This window comes from Anguilla rostrata, chromosome 15 (genome assembly GCF_018555375.3).
Source record: "Anguilla rostrata isolate EN2019 chromosome 15, ASM1855537v3, whole genome shotgun sequence".
Taxonomy (NCBI): domain Eukaryota; kingdom Metazoa; phylum Chordata; class Actinopteri; order Anguilliformes; family Anguillidae; genus Anguilla; species Anguilla rostrata.
In genome coordinates this window covers 27,831,640-27,846,741 of record NC_057947.1, presented here as the reverse complement: position 1 = coordinate 27,846,741, position 15,102 = coordinate 27,831,640, and the positions used below count along the sequence as shown (strand labels likewise).

Below are 15,102 nucleotides of genomic sequence, written 5' to 3'. Positions count from 1 at the left end.
ATAACCCGTGTAAAATAAATAGTTGTCCCCTTAAATGTAATAACTGGTTGTACCGCCTTTAGCAGCAATTACTGCAACAAAATGCTTCCTACAATTAGATATCAGTCTTAATATCTGATATCAATTTGTTATCAGTTTTTGATATCATTTTTTTTTTTTTTTAACCTTCCGGTTAAGTGCCTTTAGCTGAAGCCCTAGCCTACAGCTCCTATCCTCGCAAGTACCCTGTTTGCAGAGTGGGAAGTGTGGACAAGATTTAAGCGTTTCTTCCTTTTCCATGGGTATTAGAAATGACGGGGCAACAAAATCACGGCTTTCCCATGTTTATTTTTGGCTGGACCGCAACAGCGGGGCCAGCCCTACAAACGCGAATGTCTGTGACTGAGTGACTTGAGTAATGGAAGTTCCACCATTGGTCGGTCGAGTTATGAAGTTACACCATTGGTCGGCCGGATCACGTGTGTTAGGTCCAGCCATATACTAGGTTTTAACCTGGTCTTGTTTTCTCCATATGTTGGCTCAGTATGAAATGGGAAATGAGGTGAGGATCGTTGGTTCAGTTATCCCAAGCTCGTTGAATGGCAAAGAATACAAATCACTCCTCGTCCACTTGATATGTAGTGGGATTCATGCTGTCTGGACAGTTCCTGGTCTTTCACCAGCCAGATAACTGGATAGTTTGCTTGCTGCAGAAATGGCGAGAGGTGGTCGGCTAGACTCTACTCTATGCTGTGTTCACTTGATAAATGGAAAACGGTCTAGCCCTAGCTCCTTTGCAACCCCTTAACTGAACTTCTGCCATGCACTCTAATGGCAGTTGCATTGTCCATATCAAATGGATCAATATGGCCTCCTTTTAGTACCGGCCCAAGTAATGTAGCACCATCCCAAATTTGGCAGTTGTTGGTGGCAAAGTGTAGTTTCAGTATTTTGTAACTCGTAGTTTTTTGTCATGTGGTGAGTGGTACACTTTTTGCAGGTCCTCTGCGTACTATAAGCTGTCATTATAAGTATGTTTAGGAGGCAGATGGAGCTGTTTCCTATTGTCTTATACAGAATGCTCTTCAGATACTCCCCCTGCTTCACAGAATTGAATGTAATGACTCGCACAGCCAGCTGAATACATTATTGGGTCTATAAATTGGCCAGATTGAGTTTCTCCAGAACACCACCTCTACTTTTTCTGGCAAGTACCATTTGATTATTCATGCCATATACTAATAAAACCACATGCATGCACACAGTGTACAATGAGCTACATTTATTTCTTGGCAAGTGCATGCATGTTATCAAAACAAGTATCAAATCGAGTATTTTTTTTTTTTAGAAAAGAAATGTAAACAGCACAACAAATGTAAGAAGTGTTTAACTGTAAAGTTAGCCATTACTCTTCACTAAGATAATTGCTAGGTTTTCCTTGTTCATTAAAGCACTTTCCTGGTTGCCTTCTGTCTACATGCTATCAAAAAATGGTTTTTTTTGTTCAAAGCTGTTGCCAAAAGGGATCCTACTGAAAGTTGTGCTAATCCAGAGGAATGTTAGACATATTCATTCTAGAATCAGCTCAAGATCGACTGAATAAAATGTCCTCCACAAGCGTCTATTCCTTGCTCGTGGCCATGAAGATCTTGATCTCTTCGTCGGGCAGGTCGGCCAGTAGCGTGGTGTGGAAGGCACTCTTGAAGTTTTCTGAGAAGCGGAGGTCGGCCTGGAAACGGACCTTGTTAGACCAGATCAGGGTGGTGCCAGGAAGACAAAAGTGGCGCATGGTGGCCAGCAGGTCGTTGAGGAAGTCGTGAATGTAGACCACGTCAGCTGCCAGGACGTAGTCGTAGCGGTGCTCGGAACGGGGGTAGGTGCTCTCCAGGTCCTGCTCCCAGCACAGAGCTCCCGCTTGAGGAGTGTACCTGCAGCGCCCCTTGGTGTTTCGTTTCAGGTTGCTTCTCAGGTTACCTAGGATATCCGGCATGTCTGTTGCCAGCACCCGTGCTCCTGGGGACCATACATGCACCCCGTTAAAACCCCAAAGAACTCCAAACACTTCCTATTACCCTGATGAACCAAAGCATCCGTTAACAAGCTAAAATACATCTTGTTGTGCATGATGAATAATGTACCCTGCCAGCATATAGATTCAGCCGAAAGAGCGTGCCTACAGGCACATAGATGCATCAAACATATTGATCTAAAGATATCTGCAGTTGCTTAACAGACTGGTCTACAGGCAAACTTATCTGACGTACTTGGGGAAAGGTTGCACCGTAGACTTACCCAGAAGACAGGCCACAATCGACAGAAGGCCGGTTCCAGCCCCAATTTCCAATACTGTCTTGTCCATCAGATTGATTTCCTGACGATTCGTATCTAGGTATTGGCATAAAGCTATTGCCTAAAGACACACAGTCAATATCACTATTATAATTACAGTGATCATCATTGTTAACATCAGCAATAACATTAGCTCCCTAAGTGCAATGATTTACTGAGCTCTTCAGTTCTGCTTTTTCACTTTTACTTTCACACAAACAAAAGGTAAAAATGCCTTATGGCACTGCACTGTCCCCAAAATGCACATGCAGTTAAGAAAAAGTGCTGGTAATGCCATCATCTGTCTCTTGTTCCCAGGAATTTTTGTTTGTCATATAAACTCCTCAAAAAAAGTTTGGAAATTTGTGTTTGGTCGAGCCTCAGTAGCGGGAACCATACGAAACCACAGCAGCCTGGCACCTCCTCCTCATGCTGGTCACCAGCCTGGTCACGCATTGCTGTGGGATGGCATTCCATTCCTTAACCAGGATTCGTCGCAGGTCAGCCAACGTGGTTGCGTTGGTCACTCTAGCACGTACGGCACGCCCAAGCTGATCCCACAAGTGTTCAGTTTGGTTGAGGTCTGGGCTGTTGGCAGGCCATTCCATTCAACCACATTGGCTGACCTGCGACGAATCCTGGTTGAGGAATGGAATGCCATCCCACAGTAATGCGTACCCAGCATGGGGAGGAGGTGCCAGGCTGTTGTGGCTGCGTATGGTTCTTCCACCCGCTACTGAGGCTCCTGACTGCTTGCTCAATGAATAAAGCGTAAAATTACCAATATGTCTTGTTCCTTGTTACTGATAGAGAGTTCAATCATCCAATCCCCCAAACAACTCAAAACAATAGAGTCAATACCAACAGGAGAATACACTGTTTGACACTGGCAGGGAAATTTGCCATATTTCACTTGGGACCCCACCCACATAATCAGCTGTGCTGCTCATCCCACAAATGCATGATCCTTGCAAATGGGACATCATTGTAAAGGGAAATGAACAGACTTTCCAATGCTATAAGACTTTTTTTGGGGACTTTACATGAATGCATATCAACAGGAGTTGTGACAGCATTTTGCACGGATGTTTTCACTAAATTCCTGAACCTCTGACATGTATCAGAAGTGTCATTATCCTGACAAACTCACCCCTGGCCAGATCGTGGCACCATAAGTGTCGAGGCCTTCGTAGATTTCAATATCATGGCCAGCAAAATAGTACTTTTCCTTTCCAAAGCTACTGTAGATTGTGGGTTGCCAGAGTCTGGTTGTCTTTTGACATTCACCCAGTTGTTCATCCTTTGATTCCACTGCGTACAAAAAGAGGACCATAAAACAACTTTAGCATTCAACTGCAAGTCAACTGCCTCCTCTTCCATACTTAACACTTAAAGATGACAAAACCAAGACCCACTGTTGAGCATACATGAACTATTCCACACCTAAATGTCTTTAGTGGTCTAATGGTGGGTAGGAAATGAGTTATGCACTGATTTTACCTGTCAGCTGGTAACTAGTTGCCTGCAATCTTTTGCCCACAGCTGCCTTTTTCCAATGATGGCTTCCCCTTGGGAGTTTTATGCTATCGCTGCATTATACAGCACTGCTTGTGAAACGTCAGCAAGTTCTGTCGTCTTGTTCACTGAAGCTCCTGCTGAATGCCCCCTGACGAGAACCTTTCGAAGTCATGTAGGTCTCCTCTTTCAGCCATGCTAGCCATAGGCAACGAGGCCTGCCGGCATTTTTATAATTGAACCTACAGATAGGATCTTATCTTTTTAATGAATGGCTAAGTTACACCTGTGTGGTTGCCTCTGTTTTGATTATATTTATTATCCCATTTATCTCACTCCCGCGATGATGTGTCTGAAGTGGGATCATTGGGGGTTCGTTTTTGAATCTTCCGAGGTATAAAATGCATATCGGTAAAGCAATGTGACCTACCTTCCTTTGTGTCTTCTGGAACACGTGGTGGTGTCTCGTTAACATCATCATCCACTACCTCGGTCTCATCTTCCTCTTCATCCTCTTCCTCCACCTCCACATCCACCTCAATCACCTCGTCCACATTGTGTTCCAGCTGTGTCACCCATGCACCCAATGTTTCCATGACAACCGGCAAGGCAGGAAATCTATTCTACCAATGAAAAACAAGAGCATTATTTATTAACCAAGTTTTAATATTTCATGGTGTGGTTCATCGCTAAACTTTCATTCTACACAACCCACTCACAATCTACTATGTGGATGTCACTAGATACTATGTTCTGTGTGTATGATGGATCTGATGTGCCGTGTTTGATACAGTAAATATGATGTTATTTGAAACTTACGTAATGTTTGTGTTATATGATGAGTTTATAATGGTCTGCTGTACTGTTTATAGAGTAATGTGATCATTTTCTGACTGTGATTGGTGACCAAGCATTAATGAGGTTTGCATTGATAGGGGGATTGAGTCATGATTATGAGCTGTGAACAGGCATGACATCATAATATGGATGTGTGAGACACAGCAGATGTGAGAATCTCACTGAATTCCTCACACAGAGATGGTTCATCAGATGCCCCACAGTGAGTCTGCATTAGTAAAAATTAGAGGCTTCATGCAATCAGAAACTGATTATCTGATGGAAACTGGTCTTTCACTGCTTGGAACGCTGTCCCCATGTGAAGACTGTTCCTGCTTGGAACATAGTCCCCATATGAAGATTGTTCCTGCTTTGAGCACTGTCACCATGTGATAACTGTTCCTGCTTTGAGCACTGTTGCCATGTGATAACTGTTCCTGCTTGGAACACTGTCGCCATGTGATAACTGTTCCTGCTTTGAGCACTGTTGCCATGTGATAACTGTTCCTGCTTGGAACACTGTCGCCATCTGAAGACTGTTCCTGCTTGGGACTCTGTCGCCGTCTGAAGACTGTTCCTGCTTGGAACACTGTTGCCATGCGACAATTGCATGGCTGGGCTGCATGTGGCCCCCATGGTGGATGTAACCTGGGTTCAGTGACCTGGCACAGTCCACAGGATCCCAGAACCTATTTTTATCCTGCTGTTTACGCCATCGCTTGGGTCTTTGCAAAGCACTCTCTGGGCTGTCCCGTCCCTCTGCCTGCCACACTGCCCCGTTCTGTGTGTGCGCGCGTGTGTGTCTGCTACTCACCTGGTGGAAGCTGTATGTGAGGACAGTCTCGTAAAGCTGTGGGGCACCGACGGTCCTGTAACCCCAAAAAGAGAGAGACCACGGTTTCTGTGATGCATCCCAAATAATAATCATCACTGACGCTCTTGTATGTGTGTGTGTGTGGTTAGAACAGCAAGAGCGATCTGACAGCTTGTACATCCTGACTGTTTCTCTGTGATATAATTTACACTCTTCTCCCTTCCTGCCACGGTGTATGTCCTCTTTACAGAATGTTCTCTCTGATGGCAGGGGTTTGAGCTGCTCCTGTTACTTGATTTTAATCTTTTAAGTGATATCTTTCATACTGGTGATAAAGATGAGGATATGTTACCCTGTCACGGGAGGGATGGTGTGCCTGTGACATGGACAGGCACAGGCACTCTGCTACTTCACAGCTGTCTTCGTGGGTAACTTTACCTCACGGACTTACCCGCTGTTTCATGGACTTTTATCCAGTTCTGTAACCTGGACTATGCTTTACCTGTAAATAATGGCCATATGAAATCATAGCTGTGTGGGGCCCCTTATTTGTTAACTCTACATGCAATTAGCTTTGCCTGTGTAATTCCAGCTCATGCATTGGGCTTGGAACTGGCACTCCATTACTCATGTGCAAAGAACTGAACCCGAAAAGGAAAGCAAACAGAATCCTCGAACAGCTCCTCGAACAGTGCCCCAGCCTGCCCCCCTCCCCTAGTGCTCCAGTTATCTCTCAGTCTCACATATATGGGGCAGTTATGCCAGCCCCCCCTGCGCTCAGACATTCCCAATGCGTACTCGGTACCTCCAAACGCAACAGAACCCCTCACCCCCCTCCTCAGTGCAAATATCCATGCTCAAAAATACTACATAACCCCTACCACATTCTTAAATTTAAAACTGTCCTATCCAACACTTTCCATTGGCTGATTTTCTGTGCAAGAAATCAGATCCAAACAACATTGCATGAAAAGTTGCTGCTTTACCTGTTCAGTGAAAGGAAATCCCCAATGTCTGTCAGGACTGAAAAACCCTCTCCCACCATAAACATGACCCAGTCACCAACCACACAACCTTGGACCAGCACGCAAAGTTCTGTTAAAGTTCTGTTTCCATCTTAGCAGTGACTATATTGACCTGAGCAAACACAAACTCTCTTACCTGTTCCAGTGCTGTCTGTCTCTTTTTTAGGGGTGTCTGCATCCAAGAGGACCCAGTTCCTCTGTTTATACAAGAGGAGCATCCTGGTGGACACTCCCATACTCACATACTGACCTCAGCTATATTTAGAGAAACATAAAAAAATCATCATAATGAGAGAGAGAGAGAGAGAGAGAAATTGAGCAGAGAGACAGAAAGGGAGAGAGAGAATGAGAGCAGATGAAAGTATGAGAGGGAGGGAGAAAATAGTGGCAGAGGGAGGGAAAGCCAGAGGGAGACCAGGGTAGAGAACTCTCCAGAAACTGAGTGAGTATGCATGTGTGTGCATGCATGGATTACTGCATTTTTGGTGCCAAGATTCCATAGCCTGAACTCTGAAAACAATACTAGAGGGACATACTGACAGAGCAGCCAGCAAAGGAAGACTTTGACTGTCCCCTCCCGAGAAGACATAAAACTACTGTGTTTTCCCAGGGATCTTTGCAATAAGAATTAATCTGAATTGAATGAGTGTCAGTTAGGACTCTTATTTGGGCTAAATTGAATTGAGTTTTTTTGTAAAATGCAGACAGTACGGAAAAGAAAGGCACTGTTTATCATCTGATTTGTTGAGAAAATAGAGTCTGGCATCTCCTCCTCACTGTAACCTTCAGCTGCTTGAGTACATTGGGTTACTGTTGTATAGGATCCCAAAATGGGAATCAGTGAATCTGGAGGTTCACACCCATGGCTGTGACATGTGATCAGCTGGACTGTGACATTACAAACCGTCCCCCTTTTTACTGGATGCATTGATAAAATTAAGTATGAATAACAAGGTACATTTTCATTGAAACATGTGTGATGTGTTGAAATGAAGCCAGCGGTTATATGAGATCCATGAATGTGGGTCTTGGATTTAATGCACTGGCCTCCGAGTGGGCATTCCTGAGTCTGACAGACTGAACCGTACTTCGGCTGGAGCAATGCTGAATGTGAACCGTCTACGGTATCGCTGTGGTGCGTCCATACCTGAGAGCTCGTTCTGGTGTTGGTTTCTTCTGGCACTGACAATGCTGTTGGCCAACAGAGACCATGTGTGCATTCAATATAAACAACATTTTCAGACATGGTGAAGATATTATGTCTGGAACAAACAGCTCACTTGATATAATTTTGCAACACCTTTCAGAGATTGCATATCAAAAACTATGACATGAGCTTATGAGACTTCAGAATGTTGATTGGTTTATTTTTATTTTTTTATTTTTAGATTTATTTTAAAATACGACAAGCCTTGCCTTTACCCTAATGGAAATAATTGGCATTTAAGTTAACATAACGTGAGATAAATGTTACTTTGGAGCTTTGGAATCATTTGGTCTGAAAGAATTGTGCAGATATGGTGCCGTGGAATGTGAGACACTGAGACAGTGTTCGCTGCTCTAAACGTTCTGTGGAAGATACTGGCATAGTGCCGTGGAACATGGAATTCCGACGGAATGCTTTGGAGTGTGTTGCTCTGGCTTTGTTTCCTCGAGCATCTTTGTGGGGCTAGCATCATGGGTCAGATATAGCTTATGTCCAGAGGACCTCATGCTAAGATCAAATTGTACCGGGATTACATCACCGCTGCACGTCGTGCTGTTTGTGGTGTAGCTCATGACGAAAAGATCACGCTGTCCACGCTAAATTCTGCTGTTAATAATGCACAAGCGGCAGGCCGTTAAACTGAGAGGAGTGCACAGATCAAAGTCCATGAGGATTTCTCATTGCATTGTCTGCGGCGGTGAGAAAAGAAAAGGAAATGGGACCGTAATTATGTATACAGCTGATAGACCATTTCCCTGACCCAGAGAAATTACATTTGCATAAAATAGATTCTGGGACTTACAACAGAAGTATGAATAGACACTTTGAATGTGACATTACCCAAAGATATATGACTTTGACATGTAAAAAAAAAAAAACCTGTTGCACTTTTACTTGACATAGGGAAACAGTGTGATTTCCATTATTGTTCTGGTTAAGCTGTTCCAGAGGCGCAGGTCAGTGTTTCATTGGCTAGTTCGTGTTCTCAGTAAACAGAGAGCGGATGGGTCTCACTCCTTGTGTATTTTTTCATTTTATTCAGACGGGAAAGCTGAGAGGGTTACAGGCAGAGATGGGATCGCAGTGCAGGAAGTGTCGTGGGTCGGATTAGGAGGCTCTGCTGACTGTGCCACACAGTGGCCCCAATGCAATACTTTCAAGTGACAACATTTCATTGGAAATGAAGCAGAATGCATTTGTGTGTGACATTAAAAGTAGCAACAGAGCATCATTTTTATTTGGTGGAAAATTACACACACACAGGCAGACAGACAGACAGACAGAGAGAGAGAGAGAGAGTGAGAGAGAGAGAGACAGAGAGAGAGCGAGAGAGTGAGAGAGAGAGAGAGAGAGAGAGCGAGAGAGAGAGAGAGAGATCATGCAAATGTCAGATGGTCTGCCGATCCTATGAATCATCATATAAAACCCTTTGATGCCTGGGTTCAGCATTCCACTGCAGAATGTTCCTATGTATCATGAGTCCAGTTGGCCCCTCGACCTCATTGTGCAGCGTGGGGGCATCACCGCTGTGCGGCGACAGCTTCCCTCATTAGGAGGGAGTGGGAGTGGGATTCTCCATATGGATGAGAGGCTTTAAATAGATGACAGACTGCAGACCTGATGGATTCTGTTGCTCCTACTCCTTAAAGCAAAGGGGGTCCTCCATGCTTTTACACTAATTTAACTCCGCTGTCCCATATTCAGGGACAAACGCTGTGCAGGCTACAGCAACCCCGATTCACACCTGGAAGGACGTAGAAGTCGAAGGGAATCATATTCTGTCCCGATGTCGCTGCATTGTAGTAATTTAAGATCACATGGCATTTAATGAAAATTGGCTCAGAATTCAGATTCTGGCACTGTGCCGAGTGAGTGGAACAGCAAATAATGCGTTCTTGGCTGCAGATTTTCCAAACTTCTCGTGGTAGACGATGACAAGTAACATTTAAGGTCCTCCGATAAATCCATTACTAAAAATGTCAAAGCAGTTAAGCAAACTTCAGTGGTTCCATTTAGTGCCCTGCTGATATTTTACTGTTAACAGACCATGTTAATGTCAGACAAATATACACCTTGGTTAATATATTGTGCATTTTCTATGCTATTTAGTGATGAACAAAAAGAATAAGGAACTTTGCGATTTTATTTACTAATGACCTGGCTTTTAACTCCTGGCATTTATCACTGTACAATTTTAATGCACAGCTTTGTGGCACTGACTGATATTCTGATGATTTACAGTTTCGCTGGTCCCATTTGTTTTTTAACCAAATAAGGTGAAAGAATTTCATAATTCTGAAAAATGGAACAGTTAAAAGGCATTAAAAGGCAGTGAGATAGTCCAGTCCAGATAGAATTTCACTGCCACATGGCAGGGCGCTTCGTGAGACTTAACCTTATGACCCGTTTACATGTGACATTTGATTTATAGCCCAACTGAATTATGATTTAGCATTTGAAACAAGTAGTAATCCCTTGGTTTTAAATAATTTAAATACCACGTTTGCTGTGCTATGATACATGTCACAGTTTCTGTACTGAATTACAGTTTCCAACATGTGATGATAATTCTTAATTCAGAGTTCTTGTCTTTTATATGGTTTAAGAATACGATCATCAATATAATGTTTGAAAAATGAGTAGAAAAAATGGAACCACAGGCAGGTCTATTCATTCCAAGTTTAAAAATATACAATATAGTACATTTTTCTTGAGATTAAACAGATTCAGTATATGCACATGCATCACCAACACGCACACACACACGCACACACACACACACACACACACAGTGTGGCCAGTGACCTGTAAACTTGTGTAAGGATTTGCTGGATGGCTCGTGCTGTTATGGGACCGTTATGGCGTGCGGATTGGCCCCACAGTCTGAATCCGGAACCGAATCCGAACCAGTACAGGCAGCCCCATGAGAGGGTGCTGTACAGTTGACTCCTGTGTTGTCCGGGGTAGGAGGGTTTCTGTCAGCCAGGAATACAGTGACTCATTGCTCGCTAGTGGCTCCTGCTGGTTGATTGGAAGCCTGCCTGTTGAGCCGCATATGAAGGGTCTTCCTCTGACTCCTGTCTGTGCGAGCCCAGCTTGTGAACTGCAATGTAATGAGAACCCCTTATTACCGTGACATCATGTGCTTAGGAGGAGAGCCCATGCTCATCTGCACTCTCCCAAGTGCAAATCAGGAAATACAAAATTATCCTTTTTATCCCATTTGGTGAAATCCAAGAATACAGAACACTACCTAAACCTCAGCTCATCTTTGGTGATTGTATTTATGCATTTAAGTGTTTTACAATTTTGTGTTTTCAAGCAACTGTCAACAAAGTGATTTGCAGAGAATAGAGGTTCACCTTTCTCTTCAAATTACTTTGCTGCACTTTCTGTGATTTGTATGAGGAGTAGATTGAATTGGGTATTAAAGTCACCTTCTGATTTAGGGTGTTAATACTAAGGGCTTTTCAACACTGTTATATGCAGTAGTGTCATTAAATAATACATTGCTGATGGTTACCCTTTAGATAAAAGGCTACGATGCTGTGGTTTCTCTTCTTCCTGGGCATGATTCAGGCAGCAGCACCTGAGCTGGTCTTAAAGCTCCTCCCCTTCCTGTTGGCTCGATACAGCTTTATGCTGAGGCTGGGCAAGTCATAGATGAGCTCCAAGTGGAAGTGTTGCTGGAAGCGCTCCACAAAGCTGTTCTCGGGATCCAGGCGAAATCGCATTGCCCACAGAATCACCGTCTGGTCCTGGCACAGGTGCTCGAACGTGTCCATCAGCTCGTTGAGATAAGGGTGCGCATACACCACATCCGCCGCCAGGATGTAGTCAAAGTGACAGGAAGCGCGGGGGAACCGCTCCTCCAGGTCCTGTCCCCAGATGAGCTTAGTCACCTGCGGCGTGTGCTTGCAGCGCCCCCTAGTGTTACGGCTGACGTTGTACTGAAGGTTCCCCAGTACATCTGGGAGGTCAGTGGAAGTGACCTTTGCCCCTGGAAGTGAAAAGATGACAGTTGTCTCTTTCAGGGACTAAAATCCTCTCCTCATTCAAACACTGAGGTACACTTTAAGAACATTTTCACATTCACCCGTAAATCAGTGTGCCAATATATTGCTCTGTTCTGTTCGGTTGGTTCTTACCCAGCAGGCTGGCCACAGTGGTTACAAGTCCAGTTCCGGCACCCAGCTCAATGACATTCTTGTCAGTTAAGTTGTATTCATCTTGGTTTGTGTCCAGGAAGTGACAGAGCACCAGAGCCTGCAGGATGCATGATGGGATACGATTCAGATTCTGCTATTATACCACAGCTAATTAATAAATGTACAGCTATTTTTATTGTGATTATTTGAGTTTAATATATGACTGAATTGAATTAGGTTGTTGGAACTGGATGCATATAGGATTAGGATTCCTATATGTATTAGGATTCAGAAACACTGTGATTGGGTGTGGGTTGTTTTGGGAATAAATTCTATGCCCAGTCTCTAGATCTAATCCCACTATGCTCTCCGGTCATTATAACCAAGACCCTGGGTTTAGGACTTGAACAGGCAGGTTTTTCTACAAGTTTTATTATATTTCAACTGAAAACATTTTCTCCAAATCACAATTTATGCTGAACTTCCTGTATAACATGGAAATCAACCTGCCAATTTAAATGAACCTTGGTTGTATATCAAGATAAAATTTTTGTTTTAAAATACATTTTTTTCACCAATTCAACCACCACTAATTTTGTTTTGCTCCAAATAATTATTTTAAACTTCCTGAATAACATGAAAAAACAAAAAATTCATAATGTGTTCACCAGACAATGCAACTGCAGTCGAGTGACTTCAATTTTGAGTGTATTACTCCTCAGTTAAAGACGACTTCAAAAGCCTTGCTCATGTACGCCACACATCACACAGGCACACACACACACACACACCACACACACACACACAAACACACACACGCACACGCACACACACACACACACACACACGCACACGCACACGCACACGCACACACACACACACAAACACACACACACACACAAGCACACGCACACGCACACACACACAACACACACACCACACACATACACATGCACAAGCATACACGCACACACACACACAAACACGCAACGCACACACACACACACACACACACACACACAACAACACCACACACACACACACACACACACACACAACACACGCACACACACACACACACACACGCACACACACACACACACACACACACCCACAATACCTCTTACCGAGGGCCACAGCATGGCTCCGTAGCAGTCGGTGGACTCCTTGATGCGGATCTCGAGGTCGGCGAAGGTGAAGCCCTCCCACGCCTCCGTGGTGATGAGGGAGGGGAAGAAGCGCCGCCGCATTATGGCTTCCGCCAGCTCCACCCCCGCAGCCGCAGCTGCTCCAGACCGTAATTGTTGCGAGAGGCAATTATGCGCACATGCACAAGCAGACGGCACCGAAGGGGTTAATGCAGCTTCGGCTATTACCAGGAGCCCGCTCTGTAAATAGAGTGTACTCAACAGATACTCCCTCAGGGCGCCCATCTGTGTACTGATATGAAGCAACTGAACAGAGGACTGGGGGTTTTTCCAGCGAGCACGAGTACTAGTCAACACTGTCACTTGCAAGTTTGTACTCCATGCTTCTGAGACTGTTGTGGTGTTAGAGAGACCCAAATCACGGCACGGCTGGATTAATTGTTCTTTCACTGTGCTGGATTAAGTGCTTATTATTTTATGCTGATAGCAGGCCTGAGATTGATAGAGATTAGGCTTCTACATTTTACTCCCTCATGTGTCATGGCCAGCCTCTGCCCTATTCTGTTCCTCCCCAGTCACCCTAACTCACCTCCCCCCCCCCACCCCACACAATTCTATATATAAGGAATATATGTTCTGGTTACACACACATTAACACTCCATGTACACGCACATAATACTGCACACATGCACTTCCATATGAAATAAAGTTATATTGTAACTGTTAAAGGGTGTCATGAAGGAAAGCTGACAGCAGAGTAATAGCGCCAGTTGTAGCATAATGCGCACAGAGTTAGCGGTACTCACCTTCGGTATCCTCCTGCGTGTTCTCCTCAGCGGGCTGAGGCTGTGGGGGCTCCATGCCGAGGGGGGGGGGGGGGCGGTTCTGGCCAGGCCGGGGTTCTGCTGTACTCCGGACTTTTTGGGGTTCTGTGGACCCCGCGATGCCGGCTGCTGGCTTCCTGCTTCGGCGTGTTCTGGCTGCGACACTTTTTTTGCTGCGCCACGGGAGACAGGCTGGGACAGCTGCTCCTACTTTACGGGGGAAGGGGAGGGGGGGGGTCAGTAGTGCTGAGGAATGACATCAGGATGATGTAATGAAAAGACTACAAAGCACGTTTGGTTTGTCTAACATGGCATAGTTTTTTTTTTTTCATTAAATACCTTGGGCTCTGTTTTGTGTTAATTTCATAGGCAGAGCACTTCATAGTTTTGTACCTTTTGTTAATTGAACCCCTAGTAGTGATCCCCTGCCACTTTGTTTAGCGACCAAGTTGGATGATTAGTTCTGAGGCAGGTTTATGTGCACATTTAAACATTGGCTTTAAAAAGGAGAATTTGCTAGAACTGTCAAAGCTGAGTATGTTACACCTTTTCCACAACTGTGCAGTGATGCCATGTAGTTGGCTTCTTATCCGTTATCTTCAAACCTGGCTTGTACCGTGATAGGACGGATGCAATTGCTGAGTGGGAGGCCTGGCTTGGTTATTAACGTTGGTTATTACTCTGTGCGAAGAGGCTTTGGGTCTGGTTCTCCCACTTGGTGAGACTGCGAGTGACGGTCCTGCTGTAACTGCTGCCAGTTGAAGGCAGCAAATGGCGCGAATGTTGCGGTTCAGCCGATGAACCGGCAGCTTTTTATAGTAAATGATGAGCGTTCGGTGGAAGGAGTGAGGAGTGAGAGTGGGGTTCCTCTGGAGGTTCACCCAGCTGCTCACGTCAATCCACAGATCAGGCCCAGTAATGAGCGGCACAGCTCGGGAGTAACGGGAGGAAGAGAGGGAGAGAAAAGGGGGAGGAGAGGAAGGAAGGAAGGAGCGAGGGACAGATATACCCGGCCTGGGAAAGAGTAGAGCCCCAGACAGGCTGAGAAACCCAATCCCCGGCCGCTCTGCTTCTCTTTCAGTTTTTCTGGGTCAGGACCAGAGCAGAAAAGAGCTCAGGACCTGTACGTGGAGCTGTGCATGCACAGCGTGTGCCTGTCTGCAGCTGCACGTGGTTAACAGCCATACTAGTATCATGCACAGTGTGTGCATATATGCAGCTGTACCAGTATCATACACAGAGTGTGCATATATGCAGCTGTACCAGTATCATGCAC

The 15,102-nt window shown here is 44.8% G+C and overlaps 2 protein-coding genes across 4 annotated transcripts; both read right to left on the bottom strand.

Moving 5' to 3' along the window:
• Positions 1 to 1,246: 1,246 nt before the first annotated feature.
• On the bottom strand, positions 1,247 to 6,897 carry LOC135240883 (protein-lysine methyltransferase METTL21C-like). Of its 2 annotated transcripts, none has more exons than XM_064310914.1 (6): positions 6,635 to 6,897; positions 5,474 to 5,528; positions 4,253 to 4,440; positions 3,458 to 3,618; positions 2,272 to 2,389; positions 1,247 to 1,992 (listed from the first exon to the last, which is right to left on the bottom strand). In XM_064310914.1, the coding sequence occupies exons 1-6, from the start codon at positions 6,732 to 6,734 to the stop codon at positions 1,601 to 1,603; spliced, it is 1,014 nt and encodes a 337-aa protein (XP_064166984.1). In that variant the 5' UTR covers positions 6,735 to 6,897; the 3' UTR covers positions 1,247 to 1,600. The 2 variants fall into 2 exon arrangements, with proteins under 2 accessions (XP_064166984.1, XP_064166985.1); XM_064310915.1 differs by having other exon boundaries at positions 4,253 to 4,445; positions 6,635 to 6,701.
• Positions 6,898 to 10,370: 3,473 nt separating this feature from the next.
• mettl21e (methyltransferase like 21e) lies at positions 10,371 to 13,567 on the bottom strand. Of its 2 annotated transcripts, XR_010325706.1 has the most exons (4): positions 12,981 to 13,567; positions 11,854 to 11,971; positions 11,229 to 11,705; positions 10,371 to 10,808 (listed from the first exon to the last, which is right to left on the bottom strand). XR_010325706.1 is itself a non-coding variant. In XM_064309973.1 (3 exons), exons 1-3 carry the CDS (start codon positions 13,284 to 13,286, stop codon positions 11,281 to 11,283), a joined length of 849 nt encoding a protein of 282 aa, XP_064166043.1. In that variant the 5' UTR covers positions 13,287 to 13,567; the 3' UTR covers positions 10,908 to 11,280. The 2 variants fall into 2 exon arrangements, 1 of the variants encoding a protein (XP_064166043.1); XM_064309973.1 differs by lacking the exon at positions 10,371 to 10,808 and having other exon boundaries at positions 10,908 to 11,705.
• Positions 13,568 to 15,102: the final 1,535 nt, after the last annotated feature.

Coding starts and splice junctions, on each gene's coding strand:
- LOC135240883 (XM_064310914.1), bottom strand. CDS start 6,734: ATGGGAGTGTCCACCAGGATGCTCCTCTTGTATAAACAGAGGAACTGG. Junction 2,390..3,457: donor GTGCCACGATCTGGCCAGGG/GTGAGTTTGTCA, acceptor GTGTGTCTTTAG/GCAATAGCTTTATGCCAATA. Junction 1,993..2,271: donor GATTGTGGCCTGTCTTCTGG/GTAAGTCTACGG, acceptor TATGGTCCCCAG/GAGCACGGGTGCTGGCAACA.
- mettl21e (XM_064309973.1), bottom strand. CDS start 13,286: ATGGGCGCCCTGAGGGAGTATCTGTTGAGTACACTCTATTTACAGAGC. Junction 11,972..12,980: donor GAGCCATGCTGTGGCCCTCG/GTAAGAGGTATT, acceptor TGCATCCTGCAG/GCTCTGGTGCTCTGTCACTT. Junction 11,706..11,853: donor CACTGTGGCCAGCCTGCTGG/GTAAGAACCAAC, acceptor TTTCACTTCCAG/GGGCAAAGGTCACTTCCACT.